The sequence below is a fragment of the Perca fluviatilis genome, chromosome 15 (genome assembly GCF_010015445.1).
Source record: "Perca fluviatilis chromosome 15, GENO_Pfluv_1.0, whole genome shotgun sequence".
Classification (NCBI taxonomy): domain Eukaryota; kingdom Metazoa; phylum Chordata; class Actinopteri; order Perciformes; family Percidae; genus Perca; species Perca fluviatilis.
In genome coordinates, this window is record NC_053126.1 from 17269469 (window position 1) to 17296205 (window position 26737).

At 40.0% G+C, this 26737-nt stretch overlaps 1 protein-coding gene across 1 annotated transcript; it reads left to right on the top strand.

Annotated features, from left to right (window-relative positions):
• Nucleotides 1–3190: 3190 nt before the first annotated feature.
• usp31 (ubiquitin specific peptidase 31) lies at nt 3191–22798 on the top strand. Its single transcript, XM_039824990.1, has 16 exons — nt 3191–4389; nt 4958–5092; nt 6023–6117; nt 6209–6301; nt 6897–7032; nt 7585–7732; nt 7835–8015; nt 8246–8357; nt 8587–8681; nt 9625–9702; nt 10271–10400; nt 10808–10927; nt 11425–11650; nt 11763–11921; nt 12972–13124; nt 15431–22798. The coding sequence occupies exons 1-16, from the start codon at nt 3865–3867 to the stop codon at nt 16912–16914; spliced, it is 3870 nt and encodes a 1289-aa protein (XP_039680924.1). The 5' UTR covers nt 3191–3864; the 3' UTR covers nt 16915–22798.
• The last annotated feature ends 3939 nt before the right edge of the window (nt 22799–26737 follow it).

Sequence of the window (26737 nt, forward strand, 5' to 3'; positions counted from 1 at the left end):
GTTCACCAGCATTTCAGATTACATGATCAGATTACAGATCAATACAGAGCAACTGCTGATCCTGCCATTCGATATAAGAGCTCAGCCCCAAGCTTGCAAATTGCACAATAGAAGCAGCCACATGTTTCCAGTGCTACCACTCAGATTTGACCCACTTTGTTTGGAGATGAGCAGTTCAAAGCTGTTTCCAAATATCACTTAGATCTAATCTGGATATGTTTTGGGGCACAGAAATCACTTGTATTGATCTCTGACTGTTGGGAGCACTTCCACTATATGACATCAGACAGAGATTCATCTCTACACAATAAAACTGTGGGCCAATCAGTGTTACCAAAAAAGACGAGTAGAGTCGAGGAGTGTAGTTTGAACCCCTTCCCTCCAGCAGGAGGCTGCGGTCCATCAGGACCAAAACCTCACGCCACAAAAACAGTTTTTTCCACTCAGCAGTAAGCCTCACCAACAAGGCCCCAGACCCCCCATAGACACTGACTCTTAATCATTCTAGCTATACTGTATACAGGAAGAGGAAAAAAACTATAATTAGTCACCACACATAATATTTTAATATTACAGTGTTAATGGGATGCTCTATCTTGAGAAGGTAATAAAAGACAAGTGCAAAGTCTATTTTTTCCCCATATTAGCTTAATTTGGCATCAATAATTAAATCCTTGTGATATTTGTGGGTGTTTTTCCTCTTCTTCTTTCTATTTTTATTCATATTATCCACGCACTTACCTGAAACGTAAAACATGTATTATCTGTCCAAATGGTTGATTCCAACCTGGTCTCATGGGATAGATGATTCATATTGATTAAAATACTTATAATGTGTTAACCACTGACTCAGTGTTTCCGCTCTCATACTCTCTTATACACTAATCATACATACCCTGCCAATAAGGCAGCAATGTTCCGACTATGTTGTTTCACACTTAAGATGTGCAAAGAAACACACACACACACACACACACACACACACACACACACACACACACACACACACACACACACACACACACACACACACACACACACACACACACACACACACACCTTTAATAACTGCAATGAGATAGGCTCAATATTTAGACTCACCGTGCCTCCCTCAGGCAGAAGAGTGAACTGACAAAGAGCAGTGACATAATTAGGCTACTTACATTTTGACTCAGGGTAGATCACAGCTGCTTTTGTCACTACATGTGCTGTAATGTGTAGTCTACCTATGAAAAGCAGAAATAAAAGTCCTAAAAAGTTGAATAGGGGTTATTGATAATTTGTAGTGGTGCATTTAAATAATCTGTTTCTGCAATACAGGTTGAAATGATAGAAAATGCACAAATGACAAGATGAGTCAGACTAATGTTTGTGTACTAGTTAAACCTTCAGGGACACTAGGCTACAGCATATATCCCACAAAGGCAATTAGTTTTGAATTATTGTCGTTAAAACAGTTGGCTAGCTCTAAATTTAAAGGGGTGATAGAATGCAAAACCGATTTTACCTTGTCATAGTTGAATAATGACAGTTTAGTGGGTTACTAGGACATACATAGAACCTCTAAATCCCATTGACACCTCTTTCCTCTGCAAATCTCACAATTTGAAACTGCCTCTGAAAACGGACAAATCTCAACAAGCCGCCTAGTTGACGTCAACTCGGCGGCTCCTCCTCATTTGGCTCTAGTCTCTCTCTTTGTCACGCCCCAACATTTGCATAGGCTACACAACTGACCTGAGATCAGTTAGTCTTCTGAATCTAGGTCGGGCAGATCTCAGAAATTGTATACATTGTTCATCTGCTATTTTACCAATAAATTCACTTCTGAGACTTTTTTATGCGAGAAATCAACTATGTAGAGGTCAAATGTGGGCCGTTTTACGAAAATGTATGTCCAATTGCAATTTTTGTCCGACTGTGTGTTGGAGTTCAGCGGCCGGTGCTGCCTGTGTAGCTGCCTCGCCGCCTGGCCTGCCTTCCTTCACAGACCCCGGCCTGCTGTGAGCTCGATTGAGCTCCGTCAGGCTGGCAGCCCACGGCACTCCATACCCGTGCAAAGTCACCGTTTTGTGGGTTAATGGACTACCAAACGCCGCTGCCTGGACAGAGCTCCAGGGCCTGCAGCTCCCCTCTTCCTGCTAAATTCCCTGTGTGTGTGAGTGAGAGCGCGGTCAGCGAGCTTGTTACGCCAGCAATCTGTTACCAAAGGTTCCAGTTAATCTTATAATGTGTGTATTCATAATGTGTTGAGTAATTTAAACAAACGATTGGGGAAATAAACACTTGTTGTCTGCGAGTCTCATTGATAGAGCCCGCGGTGAGCTGGAGTCCATCAATGAGAGCTAGCTAGCCTCCTCCTAACAAGACCTCTGAAATTCACAAAAATGCATTAAAATTGAAATCGCTTTATAAAACATTGGGGTAGATGTTATATAAGTGGTGTGACGAAATTCAAACCATAAATATATTATAGTTATGCTGGCAGCTGGGCACGGAGCCCCGGTAGTGCAGTATCCACAAAGGGTGACTTTGCCCTGGGTATGGAGCAGGCTGCCGCTTTCTCGTCAGACTGTGTGGAGCTCCTAAAGTCCTTACCAAATTTGCAACTAGCCATCAATTTTCATAAAACGGCCCATATTTGAGCTTTATATAGTTGATTTCTTGCATAAAAAAGTCTCAGAAATGAATTTGGTAACGAAACATTGCAGTGTCTGGAATATGAGATTCTGTCGCTTCTCTAATGTGTGTGTATTGGGGATTCGCTCAACCAATCAGCGTGCGTCTCTAATGTGTGTGTATGGCGATTCGCTCAACCAATCAGCGCGTGTCTCTAATGTGTGTGTATGGCGATTCGCTCAACCAATCAGCGCGCAGCTCATCTAAATATTCATGAGCATACCATATTTGGAAGAAAAGCTCTTGTTACAAATAGGGCCAAAACACAGGGATGCATAAGGGCCAATAAAATATCAACCAGGCCATTTTCAGCCCAACCAATGTTACATACCCCATTAGGAGACCATAAGGAACAGTGTGAAATACCCTATATAATCATTCTATCACCCCTTTAAAGAAAGGGTTACTGCCAGGCTGCTGCTCTTACTCCATCCCAGTAGGTGGAGGTAATGTAGTTGTAAACCACCTCACCAGCTGCTAACACAGACAACAACAAGAAGAGGAAGAAGAGAAGAAGAAGAAGAAGAAGAAGTAAAACGATTCTGCTATCTGGTAGCTTAGCCCGAATGTTCCTCCAAATATGTGACACATGTGAGGTTAACCAAATTGCGGACACACTCTCTACTTTGACTGCCATGACCTGCAAACCATGGCGGAATATTATTTTCTGTTGAACATGGGCATCTCGGCTGAAAAGGACTATTGCTGTTTCTGCTGCTCTTGTTGTTATTGTAGCTAGCGCTAGAGTTAGCTAATTAGCTAACACTGCTGTCTTCGCTCTCAGCATAACCGATGTTGACTCATTGCTGCGGGGCAGTAAACCGCAAAAACAAGGTAACTCTGGAGCAAGTTGCCGGCATCAACAACTGACCTTAGCAATGTTTATGTTACGCTTCGGAAATCATTAGGTAATTGGCCTTGGTCAATATTTTAGGCAGGGTTGCACGATATGAAAGCGTTATTTGACAAGTGGAATTGAACACCGAAGTTACAGCTGCATGCTTTAGAAGAACACCTCATTTAAAATGATATTTCTAGCTAAGGTCAGCTAACACCAACCTAACGCTGCCAGCAGTTATTGCTGTTTGCAAGTTTTGAGATGGAGCAGAAGATAGCAGCAAGTGAGATGGCTCTCGTTCTTCACAGCACATCTGCCTGAGTTGTAACGCCCGTGAAAGAGAAATCATGTCTTGCAAAGCCGCAACCAAGGACAAGAAGTCGAGCTTCAGCAAGAAGCTGTTCAGGCGAGGCTCTGTGCGCTCTGCTGGCAGCTTTATGAGCAGAGTCCTGAGGACACTGACAGCGTTATCACACTTCGGATCTGAAGTGCAAACAGAAGATGACAAAGATGATGGGGGATTTTCCACTTTTAAATCTGGCTGTAAAGATGTGCCCATGGATGATGGGGACCTCGCCGGTCTTCTGTCCGGAGAGAGAGTTCCTGGAGTGTCAGGTCTCAAAAACCACGGGAATACCTGCTTCATGAATGCAATTCTGCAGTGTCTCAGTAACACTGAACTCTTTGCTGAGTACCTCGTTTTGGAGCACTACAAAGGCGAGGAGCTGGATGAGGACAAACCAAAGACCAATGGTGTACTTCTGCAGAAGAAGGGTCCTCTGGCCAAAGGAGAAGTCACAGAGCAGCTGTCAGGACTTGTGCGGGCTTTATGGACGTTTGAGTATACCCCGCAGCATAGCAGGGATTTTAAGGTAATGGATTTATTGTCCGTATGGAATAGGGCTGCACGATATGAGGAAAATATCAAATTGCGATTATTTTGACTTATATTGCGATTGCGATATGATTCACGATATTGGAGGGAATGATAATTTTTGTATCATTATTTTCATTTTCATTAAAAAAATATTAAAATTAGAAAATGTTTAAATGATAATAGTGTGATTTGTGCAAGGATCTGTACCAAACAAAGATTTTTCTTGAGTCTGTAGGATATGATTTGTAGGCTGGGACGTCTCTGCAGTACCACAATTCTTAATTAAAATGGTTTGACACATATTTTTGCCTTTTAACAAATATTACGCCCCACTTGCAATTTGAATATTGCATGAGTACATATTGCGATTTCGGTATAATTGTGATAAATTGTGCAGCCCTAGTATGGAACCACCGCCTGTGAAAAAAAATGCTTTGCCAATGCACGCTGAAATTATGTTCAGGATCTGCATTTAATAAAACTTCATGACCATCGTATTTAAGTTCACATACAAGAGATTTTGTCGTTGCATGCATTGTAACCTTGGGACCATGCTGTTGCAGAATACTGTGTCGAAGAATGCCACCCAGTTCAAAGGGAATGCTCAGCATGATGCTCAGGAGTTTCTGCTGTGGCTGCTGGACAGAGTACACGAGGACCTCAACACAGTCAACCCCAACATCCGGCCTGCTATAAAGGTGTGTTTAGAAGACTTGGGCTTGTTACGTAACCTGATTCTGCCAGATGGATTGCTTCGCATTTGCTCGGCATATCCATCTGGGAACTTTCCTTTGGAGAACATTTGGGAAGGGACGAAAATACTGGTTAGCTGATTGGATAAACCATCTGTCTATCACCACCTATGTTGGTAATAGACGGGCGAAATCAACCAATCAGATCAAACTCTTGCCGAAACCAGTCGGGAGAAGAGCAAAAACATCTTTTCCTCCGAGAAAAGCCTCCAGTGCCGTTTTTTTGCTCTTCTTTCAATGAAGGAATACTTTCTAATTCGGATTAAACTTGCGTGATAGCTACGCTCATGTCTTCCGTGGAAGCTGCCACGTTGTTTAGACTAACAGTCGCTTCTCGTTGCGTCACACCTAAACCCGCCTCAAAACCAACGCTGATTGGTCGGTCGTTTGGCGAACGGCTCCAGATTTCTCAACTCCAAAAATGCCAGACTGATCTGCGAGTAGAAAACTGGAGCTCGTTAGATCAGGATGGTCTCACGAGGCTACTTGTTACAGGCATTGTTTTTTTTTTTTTTTTTTTATTGAAAAATGCTAATGCTTGTGTCAAATTTCCCCCTCATTGCTCAGCCATACATTCATTGTTGTCTGAGAGGCTGAAAATAGATATTCCAGTTTTTATTGCACGGCTATTTTGTTACATTACAGGTGTTTAAATAATTTTGGTCACTCAGTGTATCTTACCAATGAGCTGCATTCACAGTCCTGCTAAGATAAGCTAGGCTTGCCTGGTATTGTTTCCTCTTGATTCCCTGTAGCTAGTTTATAACAACAAAATATATGAAGGCAGTATGGCTTTCTTATGAACCCCGATAGACTGGTATTATTTAGCCCATGACTTATAAATCTGACTAGTAAAACTTATTTGTGTTTGTTCAGCCACCTATTGAAGAAGACGATCAAAGCATAGAGGGTCCATCTCCTCCCCTCTCCGCTGGCTCGTTTGTACAAGAACTGTTTCAGGCTCAGTACAGGTAGGCTTCATGTCCAGTAAAACATGTTTTTCCAGTATGGCCACATTATCTCTCTGCCATATTAAGGATTTACACTTTTTTTTCCCAACAGGTCTTCTCTTACATGCCCACATTGCCAGAAGCAGAGCAATACGTTTGATCCCTTCCTGTGCATCTCCTTACCGATCCCACTGCCACACACACGGTAAGTTACTGTCTTGAGCTGTGCTGATCAGTTAACCCTGCTCAGTTGACATGTTTTTACATGTTCATGACCAATTATTACTGGTTTATAAGGTGTATACAGTAATCCCTTGTGCATAACTAAGGTAAACATTTACAGGTACAACAATATTTTTCTAAGGTTTTCAAAAAGGTTTGTTTGTTCTACCACTTTTTCTACCATCTAACAATGTGCAATGTATTTAAGTTCGTCAAAGGGGTGACACCATTCAAGGTTACGAGAACCTTAAGCTAATATGTGTTGTTACAGAAGCAATACTGTAGCCTGGTGTGTAAGGAGTGTGGGGGGTTGAGGGTGCAGGAGGAGCAGCAAACAGTTGTGGGAGGAGCGTGCACTTTCAAACCAAAACAACATTGTGTTCATGTTAGGGGAGTCTTCATTCCAGAGAAATAAATCTCTGACCAAAAATGTGTATGGGGGGGGACAAAGCTAACATATTTAAACTATAATTAATGTGAACCATAGCTTTAAAGCAAGAGAAACTCTGCTAGCATAGTAACGTATTTTAAGAGAGTATGTTAGAATTTTTTTGTGTGTTAAATGTGTTTTTTGCTAGGCCCCTGTATGTGACCGTGGTCTATCAGGGGAAGTACTCTCACTGCATGAGGATCGGAGTTGCTGTTCCCCTCAACAGCACCGTCTACCGCCTCAGAGATGCTGTGGCACGTGAGACTAAGATCCCAATGGACCAGGTGCTATTCCTGTCTCTTATCAGCTCAGGGTCTGACACAATGGGACTATATTGTTACTGTCACACAATGTTAGCTCACTGTTCCTAAAGCCAGTTCTACCTCTTAGCAGTAGTTTGTCATGAACCCAGTTTTACTTTATGAAGTGGACTCAATATACTGGGATAGACAGTTTGAAACACAGTTGTCCTTAGGGGATGCAACAGCTGAGTGCTAACATTGATTAAAGCTGGCAGGATGAAAATGCCACAGGAGTAAATGAGGACTAAAGCAGTATAAGGAGTTTTTGGTTGGGTATTTTGGTTGTTTCCTTGTTATTTTGTTTTATACGTAGATATTGTATGCGTCATGAACTGTTTTAACATTGTCTGATTTATTGTTGTTTTGGACCCCAGGAAGACTAGCTGGTCGTGTAGGCGTCAGCTAACGGGGATCCTTATAATATACTAAACTAAACTATATTATGATGACTGTTAGTTTTGCAAAATAATAACTGTAAAAACATTAAAGAAACTGGACACTTCTTTTTAAATGTACTCTTTTCTTCTCTTTCAGTTTATTTTGACTGAAATGTACTATGATGGTTTTCATCGTTCGTTTTGTGATGATGATGATGATCTTGACATCATTCAAGAGAGTGATTCCATATTTGCCTTCGAGACACCAGAGACCTTCAAACTGGAAAACATACGCACAAAAAGAGGTAAATCATACTTTTTTTTTTTTTTTTTTGCAAATCTACCGCTTTTTTCACATTAAATTGATTGAAGGATATCGATCGGGGCTTGTTTGTATGTTTTATCAGGAAGTCTTCTGGCAAACTTGAATCATAACAACTTGAAGTATGCGACAGAAATCAGCAGGACTCCATCTTTCATGCAAGGGGCCATGACTCCTTTAACTGCATCACCTAATAAAAACCTGGGACCAGAAAAGATTATCCTTCTGGTGTGTAACAGGGCTTGTACCGGCCACCAAGGAAAGAGGTACTACAATCCCAATATTCTATGTTCTGTGGTGCTAATTTGTCCTCACATGCCCCTTTCTCATGTTCTTTTCAAAAATAAAGATTGGGGTATCATTACCCCATTAACACATTATCCAGTTTTTGGTAGTTCCTAAAAATAGTAGCAATGGGTAATGGGCTACCGGTGTTCAAAGCTTCCAGGAGAAATTGATAGCCGCTAACAAAGCTATGCACATTATGTTGTTTTAGGTTCGGACTGCCTTTTGTACTGTACATGGAGTGCACTGTGACCTGGGATGCTCTACAGAAAGAGATCCTGGAGAAAATGCGTCATCTTTTGAGGCCAGGGGTATACATTCAGGTAGGAAGAGGAACAAGAAGTTTATCTGTATGGTAAATAAGTTGACTCTACACACAGTAAGCCGGTTTAAAAATTGGACAGACGTATGGATAAAAAAATATTTCAAGTATGAGTGAAATTATTGTAAAATTACTATTATTGAAATTATTAATGGGCATCCCTGTTTCTCGGATTACACCTTTTTAACGTACTAGTCTCACAGAAGTACTACAGTGGTGTCTCTGTATAGGTTGGACCTTTCAGTCTTCGGGTGGTTGGCGTCGTTGGTATCACCTACCTCCTTCCTCAAGATGAGCGACCACTGTGTCACCCAACTGTGGAAAGGTCAGTTCTTCTGTTTACTGCTTGATTAGAGCTGAATTAATATTTATGAATATTGTGGTTAATTATGAATAATATGGGATTTTGTGATTTTGAAGTCTTGACGTTACTAATGCAGAATGTATTTGTGCATACAGTATGCTTTCATAAATTTCAGCCTACTGACATAAAAATGCATTTGCAGCCATTTATGTTGAAAGGTTGAAAAACACAATAACAATAAATGTTATACTAGGCAAGTATACAGATACTTTGACTTTGAGCCCATTTTAATTTGCATTTTAATATTGAATCAAATGTCTGGAGGATCTTTTACTTGTTTACTATCTACCTTTTCCAAATAAACACTGTATGTACAAAGGTAAAGACAGGCATGATCTTAGTTAGGTAATGGGGTGAATCTGTCTTGTTAATCTTCTCTTTGCACACATTCCTCATCGGTTCTTTTTCTCTCATAGGCCTGCCTAGATGACATGCCTTAACATGATTTTGACTGTTTGTTAAAATGCCAGTTAAGCACGTTTGGCTCAACATTGTTGCTCAATAGAGGTGCATGAATCAAAGTATTTAGTACTAAAGTAGTTTTTGGCATTACTGTAATTGATCAGTAGGTTCTTTCATGAGAACTAAAATGTCTCTGAATTCTAACCTTGTCTTTATAATCATAGAAATATATTTAAACTTTTCTATTATCTTCTCTGCTCTTTGAGAGTAACTAAATTGTATTTACCATATTGTATTAACCCATCCTCTAGAGAAATGTCCTTTTACACTGACCCATTTTTAAATTGCTTGTAATTACACATGGAGTACAGACATGACTTTGCGCAGAAAAAGCTTTTTTCACACTAGCCTGAAGTGACATGAGGGGTATAAAATCCCATTTATTAATGTAAACTGTCTAAATGACTTCATTTGTTTCCCACTATAATTGTTTCCTCTGCAGAGCATACAAATCCTGTGGACAAGGGGGGCCACCACATGTGAAGATTGTGGTAGAGTGGGACAAAGAGACCAAGGACTAGTGAGTGAATAAGATTCATATTTGCTAGAGCTCTGTAGTCTGTTTATTTTTATCTACAGTATGTATTTTTTTTTTTTTACACTGAATGAAAATAAGGCAGGTGTTGACATTTGTTTGCTGTAATCTTCATTTGAAACAATATATGGGATTTCAGAAATTGCATACACCAAGATGTCAATGAGTCTGAAGGTCCGCCTAGATAATCAACAACACGTCTGCTCTTTTTATCTCACTAAAGCCAACTACTATGTGTGGTACACACACACACACACACACACTCACACTCACACTCACACTCACACTCACACACACTCACTCACTCACTCACTCACTCACTCACACTCGCCACAATCGGTCCCAAGGGACATCCGGCGGAAGATCCAGCGGTGCCAGATCTTCTGCCGATTATCCTGATCTTCTGCCGATTATCCAGTAAATGTACTGTCGTCGATCCAGCCTACTACGTTACTGATATAGGAATCTGTCTAACCAAAATCTCAAGGCAGATCTTATGATCCTCTTAAGACTTTGCTGCTGAATGAATGAGCTGAGCTTCATGTTCCCACAGTCTGTTTGGACACACTGAGGAGGAGTACATTCCTGATGCTGAGAGCGTGTATCTGCACAGGGAACAACATCATCAGCCGCAGGCCTGCACTCTTGCTCAGTGCTTTCAGCTCTACACTAAGGAGGAGCAGGTGACATTTTGACCACACAAATGCACTCAATTGATTGCTGCACAGTCAGTAGTTTGACTTTAGAAAATAAGTCTTAGATTTGTCTTGGCACATGTCAGTGGTAAGTATATTTTGAAGTATAGCCTCACATGTGTGTCCTCCCCACCGGTTTATTATGACTCTGCTAAAGTCCAAAAAGCCTTTCACTCTGTGGCTTTACTGTGTATTTGACTCCTAATTCTGTTTGGAATGATCTGAGCATAGTCCTACATATACGTTGTGGGTTGACTTGCCTGTGATTGCTCTGGAGGAGAATAGAGGAAAATGAGAGAAAAACTCAAGGCCTTATCCTGTGTGGGGCCTATTTTATAAGCAGTGTGGTTGGAGCTTGTCCTTGATGGCTGCTGCCTGGGCTGTGTGTGTTTCAGCTGGCCCCAGACGATGCCTGGCGCTGTCCCCACTGCAAGCAGCTGCAGCAGGGCCGCATTAAGCTCAGCCTGTGGACGCTGCCGGATGTGCTCATACTGCATCTCAAGAGGTTCAGACAGGTATTTCACCTTAATTAAACATTGTTCAAATAGAAATGTGGAACGAGATCTACTTTCTGTGTATCAAGAGCAAGAATCACTCACTCAACTCTTCAATTGTATCATGCATAAAGTTGTTGCTTTTCTTTATCTGTGTTTGTGTTGGACTTAATGTCTGAGCATTCCCTTGTTATGGATAGGCACTTAGGGTAAGGGCTTGAATACCTTTTGGTACTGACAAAATGTGTGTGTAACACTGATTATCGAGAACAGATCGCATCAAATTGTTTCTGATTTATATTAAATGTCTTTGTCAGTTTTAAACCAATCCATACAAGAACTTGTCACTGAAACTCAGGCCTTTGTACTGAAACTCGAATATGATGTCGGCACTAATATCAGAAATGTAACGATCCTCCTCAGTAATGGTTGTAGCTACTGTGTACTTTTCATGAAAGCACACATAAAATGACACTAAAATGAGACATTCTTCCGTTTTACCTTGGCCTCTGTTTCAGGAGGGGGACCGGAGGGTGAAGATGCAAAACATGGTGAGGTTCCCGCTGATGGGCATGGACATGGCACCTCATGTGGTTAAGAGAAGCCAGAGCAGCTGGAGTTTACCTTCTCATTGGTCGCCATGGAGACGTCCATATGGCCTGGGAAGGAACCCAGATGACTACCTGTATGACCTGTATGCTGTGTGCAACCACCATGGAAACATGCATGGAGGCCACTACACAGGTGATGCAAAAACAATTCTAACAGTTCGAAGGTTGTATGTGGGAATTAGACTGTATAGTTATGTGTTCATCATCCTTGTTGACCCATTCTTCCATTTGCTTCACGCTCACAGCATACTGTAAGAACTCTATCGATGGTCAGTGGTACTGCTTTGATGACAGCGAGGTTTCACCAGTAGCTGACGATGACGTGTGTCAGCAGTCGGCCTATATACTGTTCTACCAGCGGAGGACAGTTATTCCCTCCTGGTCAGCCAACAGCTCTGTTGCTGGTCAGTATTTATTTCCTACAATCTGTGTAATATCTGCTGTATTTAGAATTCCAGTCAGATTGTAATCAAGGTAAACTAAAGTTTAGTTTTATTGCAATATTTGCATGAACATAGCCACAAACTTATACCACATTACCATTGTGACAGAAGGTTTGGGTTTTAAGGTTGAATACTGAAGAGAACCCATCAAACAAGATGTTAACATCTTAATTAGAGGAAAGCCTTACTCTGATTTTTATGATTTATGATTTCAATATGCATGCAGTGTTTTCCCTACCATTGTTTTGGGGGGGTGGCCAAGATATAAGACATACAGTACAGGCGATTTGCTTGTTCCTCGCCTTAAAAGTTCAATTAATATTAACTTACGGGCTGGCTACATTGCACGCGTAACTTATGCGGAGCAGACCATCCAACACTACACTTCCAATATAATCAATGAAACTGGCTACACCGGGCACTGGAGCAGCGCGTAGTGGTGCGTATGCTCCACAGAGATCTGCTCTACAAGCGTAAAAACAGGACGGTCTTTTATTTATATTTTTTATGTGATGCGTGTATTTACACAGAAATGGATCATAAAGTGTCATCATTGCTTTTAAATTAAACTACCGATATACAGGAAACGACTTAATGACTGTGAATGAATGTATTGGCAGTTTCATTTTGAGAGTTTCTGTTTCTATTTCTTGTTTCCCTCACCTGCGTCCTCTGATGACAGCTGACAGTAAATTGACGTTTTCACAGCGCTGTGCCAGCTCCAACAACAACAATCCCAAAAGCAAAAGCTCTCCATCTCGCCTGTCACTTACACAATCCTACGCTGTGTGTGTGTGTGTGTGTGTGCTGCTGGTATTGCCAGTTAAAACATAAATTCTGCTGTTGTGCAACCTTCCCCCACACTTAACAAAATCCTAGGGGAAACAATGTGCATGTACCTACCACACATGCCAAATTGCCATATTATTTGAGGAAAATAACTAGATAATATGACTCATGATGGCTCTGAACCTTGAAACTAAACTAGAGTTTTTCTTGTTTTTTACGCAGGTTCCACTAGTTCGTCCCTTTGTGACCACTGGATCAACAGGTTGCCTGGCAGTAGGCCTGCTAGCTTAGCCTCTGGAGCCTCATCCAGACGCACCTCTCTGGCATCACTGGCTGAGTCAGTAGAGTTTCCAGTAGAACGTAATGAAGATGATGGTGAGACAATGCTTATATTATTTTATATATGTGTGTGTGTGTGTTTCCTTTAGGATTTTTTTTTAGCAGTGGGGGCAGGTCTGAACACCTCCCCCTCCCCCCATGAAACGGAACTGACACTTTGCTGCAACACAAATATATTTATTCATTCACCTCTATTCACAAACACAGCTGTTTTTTTTTGAGTTACTATATAGGCCAACTTTGATCTTGACATATAGGCTAAGCATTCTGTAGCAAATAACAATAAACCCACTATTAATTACATTATCAGTGCATTATGCAGTGTAACTACTTCAGCATGTAAATAATGCACCTAAAATACAAACGTTCTCCGACATGCACTCTAACAATGTAGCCCTATTTCTGATGTGGTGGGGTCAGAAATTTTGCCGTGGGTGGCCGCCACGGTCAAATCAACATAGAGGAAACACTGATATATATATATATATATATATATATATATATATATATATAGCACATGCTGCTGTCTTCTGACTCATATTTAACATTTCATAGTTCCAACAGAAGCAAAAAACTCTGAGTCAGCTTTTGATCTTTAGAGAAGCAAAACAATGCCCAATGCCCATCCACCCACAAGATGAGACTGGACTTTTTTTTTAATTCAGAAGGCCAAAACCCCAACCCCTAAGCTAATCTACCTCGCCTGTGATTGGCACGCCCAGGCCCCTGACCCCGCCTGCCGCTCACACTGCACCCGACCCAGTTGACCATCTCTGGGGGTGGTGGGTCCCCAGGGTGGTGGAGGTGTAAGCACCATGTAGTTTCTTTGGGCAGTGTCCAACCGGGCCCCAAGAGCGAAGGCTTGGCCACCAGACACTCGCCGGCGAGCTCCCCTCCCAGGTCTGGCTCCTGTAGGGGGCCCCAGACCCTTGTGGTGAAGAGAGAGTTGAAAAGGTGAAACTTTCGATTTACCAGTCGGTCTAGGTTCCAACCCTCACCTATGGTCATGTGCTTTGAGTAGCGACCAAAAGAACAAGATCAAGCTGCCGAAATTAGTTTTTCTCTGTAGGGTGATCGGGCTCAGCCTAAGAAATAGGGTAAGGACCTCGGACATCCGGAGGGAGCTCTGAGTAGAGCTGCTGCTACATCGCTTTGAAAGGAGCCAGCTGAGGTGGTTCGGGCATCTGGTAAGGATGCCTCCTGTGTCACTCCCATTGGAGGTCTTCCAGGCACGTCCAGCTGGGAGGAAACCCTGGAACATGCTGGAGGGATTATATTTCTCATCTGGCCTGGGAACGCCTTGGGATCCCCCAGAAGGAGCTGGAAACCGTAGCTGGGCATCTGGGCTACCTTACTTGACCTGTTGCCACCGAGACCTGATCTGGATCAAGAATGGATGGATGGATGGATGGATGGAGACCAAAACCAATATAAAACAGAACACATTAAACCATCAGTTGTAGACCAAAACGAACAAAGGAAACGGCTATAAAGAGACAGCTTTGCCTTAATTGTGTCTCAACACAAACCTTTGTACAAAGTGCACTACTCCTTCCACTGACAGTATTTCAAAAGACACCCCCAATGTTAACCAAAGCTCTTTATAGTCAGGAACTCTCCCACCTGAATTTACAAATCCCAGCTCCAAAATTCCATTAGTTATTTTTAAAGAAGGAGCATAATGCAAGAACAAGGCAGAAAGTGACGCGACATGTGTCACAACTGGCTGGGACTAGCATGAAAACATGCTGTACAGAGCTCTGTACCGTGGGAAACCTTGCATACCAAGTAAATCCAAACTGAGATAGATGTTGGCTTGGGCTGCAGTTTGTGGTTAAATGTAGGCTCTGTTTAACCCTCCAGATTTCAGGGTCAGCATATTCCCCAAAAATGTTGGCCAGGCAAACTGGTTATTTAACATTCACAGATCTCACTATGGATAATTATGTAATGCATTTTGCTATCATGCTACCAGTTTTGTTACTTATAATACACAATTACTTTAATTGTGGCATCAGTACTGTTCATAATAATAGTAGTTATAATTTCATTACTTGAAGTTCTTATTTACTAATGTATTAAATGTATAATTATACAATTTCACACTTTAGTTAGCTAAAGCTATTAAAATATATTTTGGCACAAATTACAAAATGTAGTTGGTAAATTTACTTTTCAGTTCTTATAGTCAGTGAGAGTACATCAACACATTTGCACAATGCAATTGTTGTATTTGTAATGTGGATTAATTGGGGGTTTCCAACAGCACTTTCAACATTCAGTTGAGAGTCTTTAACAAAAAATACATAGATAAATACATAAAATGTTTCTTTGTTTTTTAGGAGGATTCTCTGTGCGCCCTTTTGTGAGGAGCATTCAGCGTCAAAGCTTGTCCTCCAGGTCGTCCATGGCTAGCCCTTTAGCCTTCAGCGAAAGTGGGATAAAGCCTTCTTGGTCTCTCTCTGCAAATCTGCACATGAGATCTAACTCGCCCTCACGTTTCTCCTTCGACTCTCGATGTTCTCCTCCTCTAGAGAGGATAGGCGAGGCCTGTGATGACAAAGTTTCCACGTCCTGTTTTGGCAGCTACAGTAGACATGAACGCTACTTTGGCAGCAGGACTCCCCTGTCTATGATGGAGAGCAATGTCAGTGACCAGGACAGCAATAAAAGGTTCCTAGACATGATCTACTGCAGGGCTCCCACTCCAGTGGAAAAGAAGAGCACCAAAAATGAGTCAACTGAAAACAACAACCAGATTACAGCTATAGACCAAAACATTCTACCCGCCCAAGCTACCCCCTCCAAAGAACAGAAACGTAAGAGTAGTATCGGAGGATTCGCTTTAAAGGCAGAAATCACAGGCTCCGCAAAGAGTTCCGGCAAAGTGGAGCAAGAGAAAACGTCCAAAAAACGTTTGTGCTCAACCCATAAGACCTGCACTGCTGAGACTTCTTCCAGTACACCTGTGAAAGGCAAAAAGGCAAGCAATACTAAAGAAAAGAGTGTAAATGCCAAGAAAAGCACCTCAACACCCGGTGGAACTCCCTCCAAAACAAAGGAGGCAACTCAACCCCTAGATGCCACGCTGCAACGTAAGCCATTCGTCCGCTCCACACCTCAGTCCTCAGCTTCTCCCTCGCCAACTGCAAAGAAGAATTCCAATGTCACTGAGAAAAGCACCACGAGTAGTCGGAAAAGGCTGGTAGAAAGGAGCTACAGCAGAGATTCTATGCACACTAGTCCCCTGGTTGACAGTCTCCGCGGCAGCTTGGTAGCGCGCTCTTCACTGTCTAAGAGTGGGGAAAGCAGCCGGCCTGTGAGGAGCTCCAGCAGCAGCTCTTCTGTCACTAGCCTACGCTCACCCAGCGTATCCACCAGAGACCTGCAGCGCAGCAGCAAATCTGAGGAAAAAGGGTTGTCTTTCTTCAAAAGTGCCCTCCGACAAAGGGAAAGCCGCCGGTCGGCTGATTTAGGAAAAAGCACCCTGCTTGCCAAAAAGGCCTCAGAGAGGACATGCAAGCAGAATGGACAAGCCAAGGACATCGGTGGTGATACTGGAAAGACAGGAGAAGCTGTGTCTTCAAAGACTGAATCTGTAGAGACTCGTGGAGGTGAGACAAAGTCCGAGACAAAGGAGTCTTCCAAGCCCCCCAGCTCTCTCAGTCGCACTCTATTAAACGTTGGCAAGTCCAAGTCTTCCACTTCTGAAGTAAGTCTCAAGTCTCCCTCTAACGGGAAGAAGCCTCTTGAAAGGATGGCATCTTCCCGAAAGCTGTCCTCAAGCATGCAATCTCCTGCACGTACAACAAAGAGGCCTCAATGATATATCCATAGCAGTAACATTGAATTTACATAATGCAGCTATTTTCTTTGTGCCTAATCTTCAGTGAGCACCAGACATATTTGCAAAGAGACACATTTTTGATGTTATGGTTTTGCACACTGACATCAGATACATACTGTATTCTGGCTTTGAGGTTTGAATATTGGCAGCCAGCCTTGAGTATTTTTTGCTGTACTGGATAAAAAGTAAAGTACTGTACATCATCTGCATATTTGTGTGCCAAACAGTCGCTTGGTAGGCTGGCAGTTCTAGATTTTAAAGCGGTGTGTATTGTTACCAGTTACAACTATTGAGCATTAGGTATGGTCTTGATGCGAGCGTGACAATCGCTTGACATATTAGATGTTTTCTGGCACGGAAGGTACATGAGCAGCATGCAATATGCATTCAGCTGTACAGCATAACCTGCTTGATTGTGTGTACTGAAGGCTTATATGACAGCTGACAGAATTCCCTGTTGCAATCTTGAAATCCAATTAACTCTCCTTCAGACAAGAAGCTTGTTATATCTTTGAAGCGCTGCAAACATTACGTTTAGTTTGCTTTTAAAATATCCTGCTGATGAAATCATATTTAAAATGCAGCAGCTTGTGCATTAGAAGAAAGTAATCACGTATGAAGCATTTTCACCTTGTATGCACCTACACTGCATAATCTGTATTGAAGAATAACATTCTTTAGATTAAGATGGAAATAAGATGACTTTTGATGCATTAACCTCACTGCTGTTGTATAAGCATTTAATCCTCAACAGTAGTGAGAACAGAACCGTAACATCAAAAAAAAATCTCTGGACAAACACTGAAATGGAGTTGATACGCACACCTATACGCACACACATACAAAAGAGTTTCATTCCGAAATAATAGTGGCTAAGCGTTCGCAGTAGTTCTCCTTGATTGTTTTTAGCCGATCAATCAGATCAGATGATTTTAAACCCCCTCCCCCCCCCGATTATGAACATTACAATCATATACCTACAGAGGTGATGGCAGGCCCTGGACCAAAACGGAGAAGGATTTGAGATGAGAAGGGATTTGAATCGATACACACATTGAGACAAGTTGTCAATATTTTAAAAGTTTATTTTAGTTTAATACTAGTACTTTTTTGATAGAAATATATTTTATCAAATGCATATGGAAGTTGTGTTTTGGAATGAAATCCCTTTTAAAATGAAAGAAAATAAATACACACCCACATTTATGTGTCCGTAGAGATATTGAAAAAGTATATAGTATATAACCCATTTTTTTCCTTTCCATGAGCAACGTGAAAATGATCTAAAGCGCCTTTCAATAGTGTACATGGAAACAAATATTTGCCTTTGGCAACATAGTAGTCTACTACTGTATGCATCACTGAGTAGGAATGTTGTATTGCTCGCACTTTGTATAGATAAGTAGTTTTCTTTTACCCAGAACAGTCATATATACACACACACACACACACACACACACACACACACACACACACACACACACACACACACACACACACACACACACACACACACACACACACACACAATGTACCAATGTAATTATCTCATTTTTAATATGTTGTCATGATTTTAAGACATATCATAAAGTAGTGTCAACAGGCCTTAGACTTCAAATGGTAAAAGGGTACATTCATTTCAATGTTTCAGGGGTCATTTTAAAGAAATCACCTCTTTACTACACCTGGTGCTGAAACAGACCGATGGTCCTCTGACACTGATATTTCTTAAATGAGCATATTTTCAATTGCTGATGTTCAGAACTGTGACCACACACTTCAGTGAGCCAGAAACCTGTTTGCAGCAGTTATCGTGACTGCGGTACCTCATTGCAGAAGACAATGTAATTTTTCTTTCTTCATCAGGCTGAAACAGAATATTGATTAGTGAACCAATTAATAAATTATAGAACTCCATTTATACCGTCTCAGAGCAAATGTGCATGTGTAGGGTGAGTTTTCTCAACTATCAGACACTGCCTGGTATATTTCTTTTGCAGTACAATGAGGCAGAGGCAGGATATTGGTACTGCAGCTGTCATGATGTTTTCTCGGCCTCTATTTGAACAATCAGCATTATCAGTGAATTACCCCACATGCTGTTGCAATACTCAAATTAGATACCAGCGTTAGTGTGTTTTTAATGATTGAATGTGTTTATGCCATTAAACTCCAACCATTAGTAAGTTTATACTTTAAACATAATCTGACTTATAGATCTATTGTATTTCACTTAACTGTTTCTCTGTAGCATCTACCAAGTTTACATTGGTTCTCAGATGGTTTCATAAGAAATACCACTCAATTTAAACATGCATGTATGTTATTTAAATGGCCTGTGCATGGTTTGAGCAAATGAGCAGCCTTAATGGGCTTGGCTTAGAATTTGTGAAGTTGTTTTGGGTCAGAGAGGCTTTGTATGATGTAAAAAGTAGAAATACTATAGTTTTATTTAACCAGACATTATTATTTGTATGTTTCAAAATCAAAGATTCACAACAAGCTGTTCACCAGGGCACTTTTGGCAGGTAAAAGTGATATTTACAGTGACACTAATTCTACCCAGCAATGTTTTATTTTTATTTACCAGCGATTTGTTGAGAATAATAATTGGGCCACAGAAATAACAAAACCCACAGCATGACTGAACATAGTGTCCTTAGCTGTTAATATGGAGTAGTGGGAAGTTGATGTGCTGCAGATCTGTGATATTGCTGTCTGTGTATTTATCACTCTCAATAGCTGGCCAGCAGCCTAGTCTCCCAAAACCTCGTGGGACCCTTTTGATGTCCTATCATTATAAAAAATATACTGTGTTCAAACTATCATGGACTATAGAAATAACCTACTGCTGTTTAAATGTGGTGGTATTCCTGTAGCTGCTCTTTTCTAATTAACGTTAGAATCCATCAGGAACCTGTGCATGGCACTTTGGATCAAAGCAGGACATTTTCATTTTGGCTTTCACCATCTTGTTTGCCTGTTTAAAAGTCTGTAATTAAGTTGTAATGGCTTGTGTGCGTTTTGGAGCTGGATCATGCCATAACACATACTTGTTTGTCTATTTCTCCACTCGCTAAATAAGTAGTTTATTGGATTATGAAGCCATTCATGTAGCCAAGACCCAGTGCATTATAGGACTTTTGACCTTTTTATTTGAGTTTTTTTTGGACGTTGTAAACAAGGATCAGTAGACAATGTCTGGGATACTGTATATTGCTTATAATATTTAAATAGGGTTCCAACCAAACGTTTTATGACTCTATAGAAGAGTAATGTTTCTGTACAGAACTTAAAGCTGAACATAACTCTGAAAGCTGCAGCCTGTTCCCTTGTTTTCCAACCATTCTTCATCCATAAAGATTGTATTTATAGCCACCACATTGCCTACATTTGTGTTTACAACATGTACGATTAGATGAGATATGATGGTTCATGCAGTAAACTCATTCAGTAGCAACTTGGTTGTGTTGTACTGTCTAAATTCAGTAGTATGTTGCAGAACTGTTATAAAAAATCTTAATGTATGATTTGAATGTCAACCGTATCACCTTGGTCCTGTATTATGTTACAGGAACCTTCTGACAAACATGAAACCTTTTTATAAGTTGTTTCCAGTCATAAAATAACAAACCCAAAATTATTTTTTTATGCCCTGGTGGTAGAGCAATAATCCAATAATCATCTCATTCACATAAGGAAGCTGAGGTTTAAATGACCAAAAAGGCAACATGTTTGACCTTTTAAGAGCTCAAAGTTCAATTAAAGACCAGACGAGTATTTTACTCTATACGAGAAATATATATATATATATATATATATATATATATATATATATATATATATATATCTATCTCTATCCCCAATTAATCCAAATACATACCTGTTAAAAAAAGATTTCAAAAATCAATGTATAATGTACGAGAAAATGAATCCTCTTTACAGAATGGATTTTTCCTCTCTAGCTTTCTTCACTGCAGTTAGTCTGTTTGTTTTTATTTGTTGTCAGTGTACAGAATTGAGAATAATTAAGGAATGCAGTATTGCATGAAAACGCTAATGCATGTATTTCATTAACTATGCAAGAGTCTGCAGCTGTGTAAAATAGAGAGCAGAGCATGGCTGGTATATTCCATTGCTTTATTTGCACACCATTCCAATATTTAGAAATGGTAAATTACAGACTATTTCATCTGTACAGTTATAAGGATTCAACTTAAAAGTATCTGATTTATTTTTAGCATTCTACCATTTAATGTTTATACATTTTAAATATTTTCTCAGTATTTTATTTTGTAATTCTGCTGATCTGTGCTCTCTGGGTGCTCTTACCAAACTGGTAGGTTATGACCTTTTTTTTCATTTTTTTTCTTTTCACAAGATGTTTAATATTAACTGTTGTACACCAGCAGAGACAACACTATGGATGCGATAATCTCTGTGATTACTAAATAGCCTCATGTATGTATGTATGTGTTGTGAAAGTCTTCCATTGATTCAGTGATAACAGTTTGTGAACCCCTGTTGAAATGTTCTCCGCTGCATCAGAGATGTGGCCAGTCTCTAATATAAAGGCAACTCAAATAAATATAATATATATAGCTAAATGCAAAAAGAAAGATAGTAAATTTGTAGTTTTATATTACAGTATGAACAAAGACATTAAAATGTAAATTCAGTTAATACTTTTGTAGTATTTATGCAACGTCAATCATTGCAATCATGGATGTGATTTCTATTGTTTTTGTATTCGAAAAACAGGAACAGGAAGTTTAATAGCAAACAAATGACAACTTCCAAACATGCTTCAAAGCAACGCCACTATTTTTTTGTTCCTGATAACTGGCGGATATGAAACATAAAGCACTCTAGTTGTTAAAATGCATGTAGCAAAAGTTGATTAAGATTAGAGACTCCAGCATTGAGTTATTGTTGTGACACAGCTGTTTAGTTTTGAAAATGTTTCCTTTTTTTTAAGGTGAAACCATTGATTAATGACATTATCTGCAACATTGTTGTGTGAGCATTTTACCACTGAATCAAAGTTGCAACAACCACTGGAAGTGAAATACCCAAATACTACATTTGAGCCACAGACTTCAGATTCTGCAAATACTGTAGTACTACAGCAATACAGGGCCGTGTGTTGTCCTTAATAATAAAGGACTCAAAATAAGTAACTTACTTTGTGAGTTTGGGGTAAAATTGTTTTTGGATTTTATTTTTGAGCAGATATATGAGGCTTTTTTTTCAGATGTAAACACTACAAATATAATACTGAAACTTTTCAGAAGCCTTAAGCAAAACAAATTGTAATGGATAGTTTGTATTTTTTTTGGACGAAACCAATGAGCTGTGTAATGAATGAATGTCATGAATCTCATTTTAATGTTTTTAAGCTAACAAAGAACACTATAGTGCTAAATGCATAGCACGTTTCCCCTTGCTTTTTGACTTTTATGTTGTCTAATGTGTCAATCATAAAGCATTTTGTAAAATACAGTGCATTGCATTTGTGGAGATTTTTCCACTTAGTTTTTTTTTTTTTTTTTTTTTACTGTATTTCTTGTTTTACCAAGTTCATGAGGCTCTTTGTTCTGTTTTGAGGGCCTCTGTTCCACCATTTGCCTCTTCACTTTTCCTTATTTTATTTTTTGTAAGAGTTTTAAGTGTTTTGACATCCAGTAGTTCATTAGACTGTGTCAAAGTCTTCTATGTTAATTTATTTCTCTTTTGTTATCATATATGCACTTTCAATAACTTTTTTTATTATTATTTCTCCAAAAGGACAAATGTGTATATACTTTGTTGGTTTACCCATGCAAGTACAAAATGAAAAATCCTATTAAAAATGATAAAGTTCTAACGGTGTCTTGTCATTAAGCTTTGTTTGTGTGAGTGTTTTTCATTCCTACACTAGAGGGAGCTTTTCTCTAACAAATTGTCCCTCAGCATGACTCCACACAACATGTAGCTCTTGGATTTCATTGGTTTATAGAGACTCACTGATACAGCATTAAAAAAAAGAAGTTAAATTAACATTGAAGTTCAACAAAGCTTTGTATGTTGCTATGCCCCAGCTTCAGATTGACTAATGTCAGAAAAGCCTGTGATCTCACATCGAGCCATTAATGAGTGTAACCACTCAACAGTGGGCTCAGTACTCAGATCTGCGAGACTGTCCACAGTCTGTCTCCTTAAAAGGATTTGTATTCTCGCAGCTGTCACAGTCACACATTGTACCTTAGCAGCATGAGACAGCTTTTGAAGGTGTTTTTATTTTTAATGTACAAAGATCCTCCTTTTATCCCATTATCGCATGTAATAGCAGACAAATCTACTGCTCGTTGTCTAGCTGCTGCAGAGACTGTGTATTATCTGAGACCTCAAGGCTGTGCGATACATGAGCACCTCTACATTTCTGGGAAACTATTCTAATTTGAAGCCTTTACTGGCTGCATAATTTAGAGGGGTGCAGGAGCTGGGATGTGCAGATGCAAGCAGGCCTGAGCTCAGTTTTTACTTAAACAGTCATTGTACTTCTGCACCTATGGCTGCAACGACAGTGAAGAAATATAATTTGGGAAGTTGAAAACTGAATGTTGAGTAATATTTTTAATAAGCAATCATATCAGATGGATACATTTATTTTAACCAGGCAGGAAATAAAAAGTGATGAGGCACACATCACAGTGCCCTGTAAAAAGCACATTCCTGGACTTTCTAACAACCAGCTTTAAGCCACTATGATTCATCAACTAATTATTTAATTGATTGATCATTATGCTTTAAGATGTCAAAAAAGACAAGTGATCAGTGACAGTGCTGAATGTCTTTCAATTACTTAATTTGAAGCTGCAGCCAGCACATTTTTGCGAACTATGATTTCACATCAAAAACAGAATCAGAAAAGCTTTATTGCCAAGTACGTTTTTTACACATACAAGGAATTTGTTTTGGTGCTGTAGGTGTGCGTCACACAATCTCTAAATACCAGAGGGCTAAGAGAATCAAGCACCAGAATATAACAATATAAGTATAAACATATATACACAGTATGTATTAATTAAAAATAAAATAAAAAGAGCAGCACAGCAGAGTAAGTACAGTAAGTACAGTAATCATTTACTTAAGAAATAAGCAAGTATCATAGCATCCATAAAAAGTCAAAGTACTGCAGAGTTCATTAATATCAGAGATTTATATTATCATACATATATGAGTGGATCTTTATTTTTGAACAGTAACTAACTAACTACATCTGTCAGATAAATGTTAGCATTTTCCCACTGAAGAGTAAAATTGGAATAGTAAAAGTCAAGTACCTCAAAATTGAACTGAAGTACACTGCCTGAGTAAATACTTAACTGTTACTTTCCACAACTTATAATAAGTCTTCAGAAAATCATCATTACGTTTCTTCTGATCAACTAATTGGTTATCCAGCTAGTTATTAAAGTATGTAGGATAAATTCCACTAAAATACCTTTTAGAGGCCAGAATAACTTCTTATTCATTCCACATAGAGACAACTGTCTGGATTTTACAGTTCAGTCTAATACAGGAGTTAATGTTGTTGTCTCTCTGTCTGTATCACAATGTTGGTTCATGCCATAAAACTGGACAGCCAGTCAGCTCCTGGCTGAGATCCACTTCATGAATGATTTGAAATTTCCTGGTAAGCAGAGGATGTCATTTACTCTCATTCTCTGGTGCTTTTAAATGGAGTTGAACCAGCATCTGACTTCTCTCTCATGATAATATCAGTGGAGTTACTTCAGCAATTCGCCTGTGGTTTTTATCTCCTTTGTCCCCTCTTTTGACTCCACCCCAGAGAGTGCAGCAAAATCAATATTAATTGATTTTAGAAGGCAGGAAAAAGCGGTTGGAATTCAAGGGAAGAACCAGGGGAAGACAGAGACAGAGAGGTACTAGCAGAGAAAAGTGCAAGACCCTAAGCATAATATGCATGTGCTGGCACAGCTAAAGGTCACCAACATGAACCTGTCTGTAACAACAGATTATGGAGTGTCTAGGCCTCACAGCTATAGGGTCTCACGTAAGATAAGAATAATAGCAGCTGTGAACCTCTTCGCTGTAAGTCATTTTAATCCATAAAGTGGAATGTGGGTTGTGTTCAAGTGCAGCCAACTGTACAGATTTGAAACATGTTTAAAACTCTGCCAACCTATAGCAGGGCAATTGTTGATTATTATCATTTAGTTTAAGTTGCTTTTGACCTTCATTGTAAAGTGGGAAATCGGTTTTAAAATCTGCTGCCACACTATCAACATTCATTTGCAATGTTCCTCCTTGTAGCAGCCAGTTAGTTGTCTGTTTTCTTCAATCTGCTGCTGAGCTTCATTTCACATTCACATTGCTAGTTTGTTATCCCTTTTTCCCATAGACCACTCAATCAACCTTCACAGGGTAATGTTCAAAGCAGGACAAGACAGAACACACTTTCACTACAGAGAGAAAAGGGCTGTTTGATTTCTATTGCAGGATTCGTCCGGGGTCCGATGGGTCAGTGTGGCTGACAGCTTGGAGATTGATAGCTGAGATCTTTCCCAGGCGGAACAGTGTTGGACAACATAAGCAGTGATCCAAGGCACCAGTGGAGCGGGGTGGAGGTGGGGGGCCTGCAGATGTGAAGTGTGTGTGTGTGTGTGTGTGTGTGTGTGTGGTCTTTTGGCTGAAGGCCATGTCCCCCCTGTCATCAGGACTGCTGAATGGTACTCAGTACCTGCAGACTTAGATTTAAGCACCTGTGGACCCATCAATGGTTCAGGACTATTAAAAGTTATTTTCTTCTTTGTTTGTTTCTTGTTTTCTTTATTGAATTTTCATTATTCCCTGCTGTCATTTCCTTTCTTCTTTATCTAGTGTTTCAGACAAAGCAAATACACCAAGATTAGCAATGGGAGAAATCGTCACTCTTCCTGATTTTGATCAGAGCCATCCGAACGGTGAGTTGATTTTAATATAGATGCGCACACATGGACAACCAATCACAATGCTGTTACGGTGTGGCACTGTTTTTTTTTCTCTTATGAAAACAGGCTTATAATATTTTTCATGTTCATGCTCCCCTTTAGAGAGTGTGTGTGTGTGTGTGTGTGTGTGTGTGTGTGTGTGTGTGTGTGTATGTGTGTGTGTGTGTGTGTGTGTGTGTGTGTGTGTGTGTGTGTGTGTGTGTGTGTGTGTGTGTGTGTGTGTGGGAGGGGAGTCAGGGGGGCTATCTACACATTTGTTCACAGTCATTTCATAGTTTTTCATGCTCATGGCTGAACTAAGAGGGGTGAGGAGCATCTGTTAAAAGAAATATTGTTACCAGAAACAATATGTTAAATATTTAATTACATATATATCCAAATATTCAACTGTCATTATATGACAATATCTTAAATGCTTCATAAGTCGCAACAGAATACAAATTAAGTATTGTGGTCCAAGTGTTTGTAGTGTTGACGAACTGACCGAAGAGCCGGTTAATTAACCCGACTCGTGTCACTGAACCGGGATAATCGAGTGCCATACGTCAATGAACCGACTCACTCCTGTTTTTTTCTTTTACCTCATTCGTGCCGTGTTCATGGCAATTCACACATTATTGATGGGGAAGTACATCACATACAAATAAACGCCATGTTATCTTGGTAGTTATGTTAGAGAAGTGAATGTTGCTACATGGTAGGTAGGCTGTCACAAGTAGACCGCGCACCAGGCTACTCAAACTCGTGTCTAGGTTCTCAGCAAGTTTGAGTTATCAACCGATCCCAGAAGCCTTTATTTCTCGTGC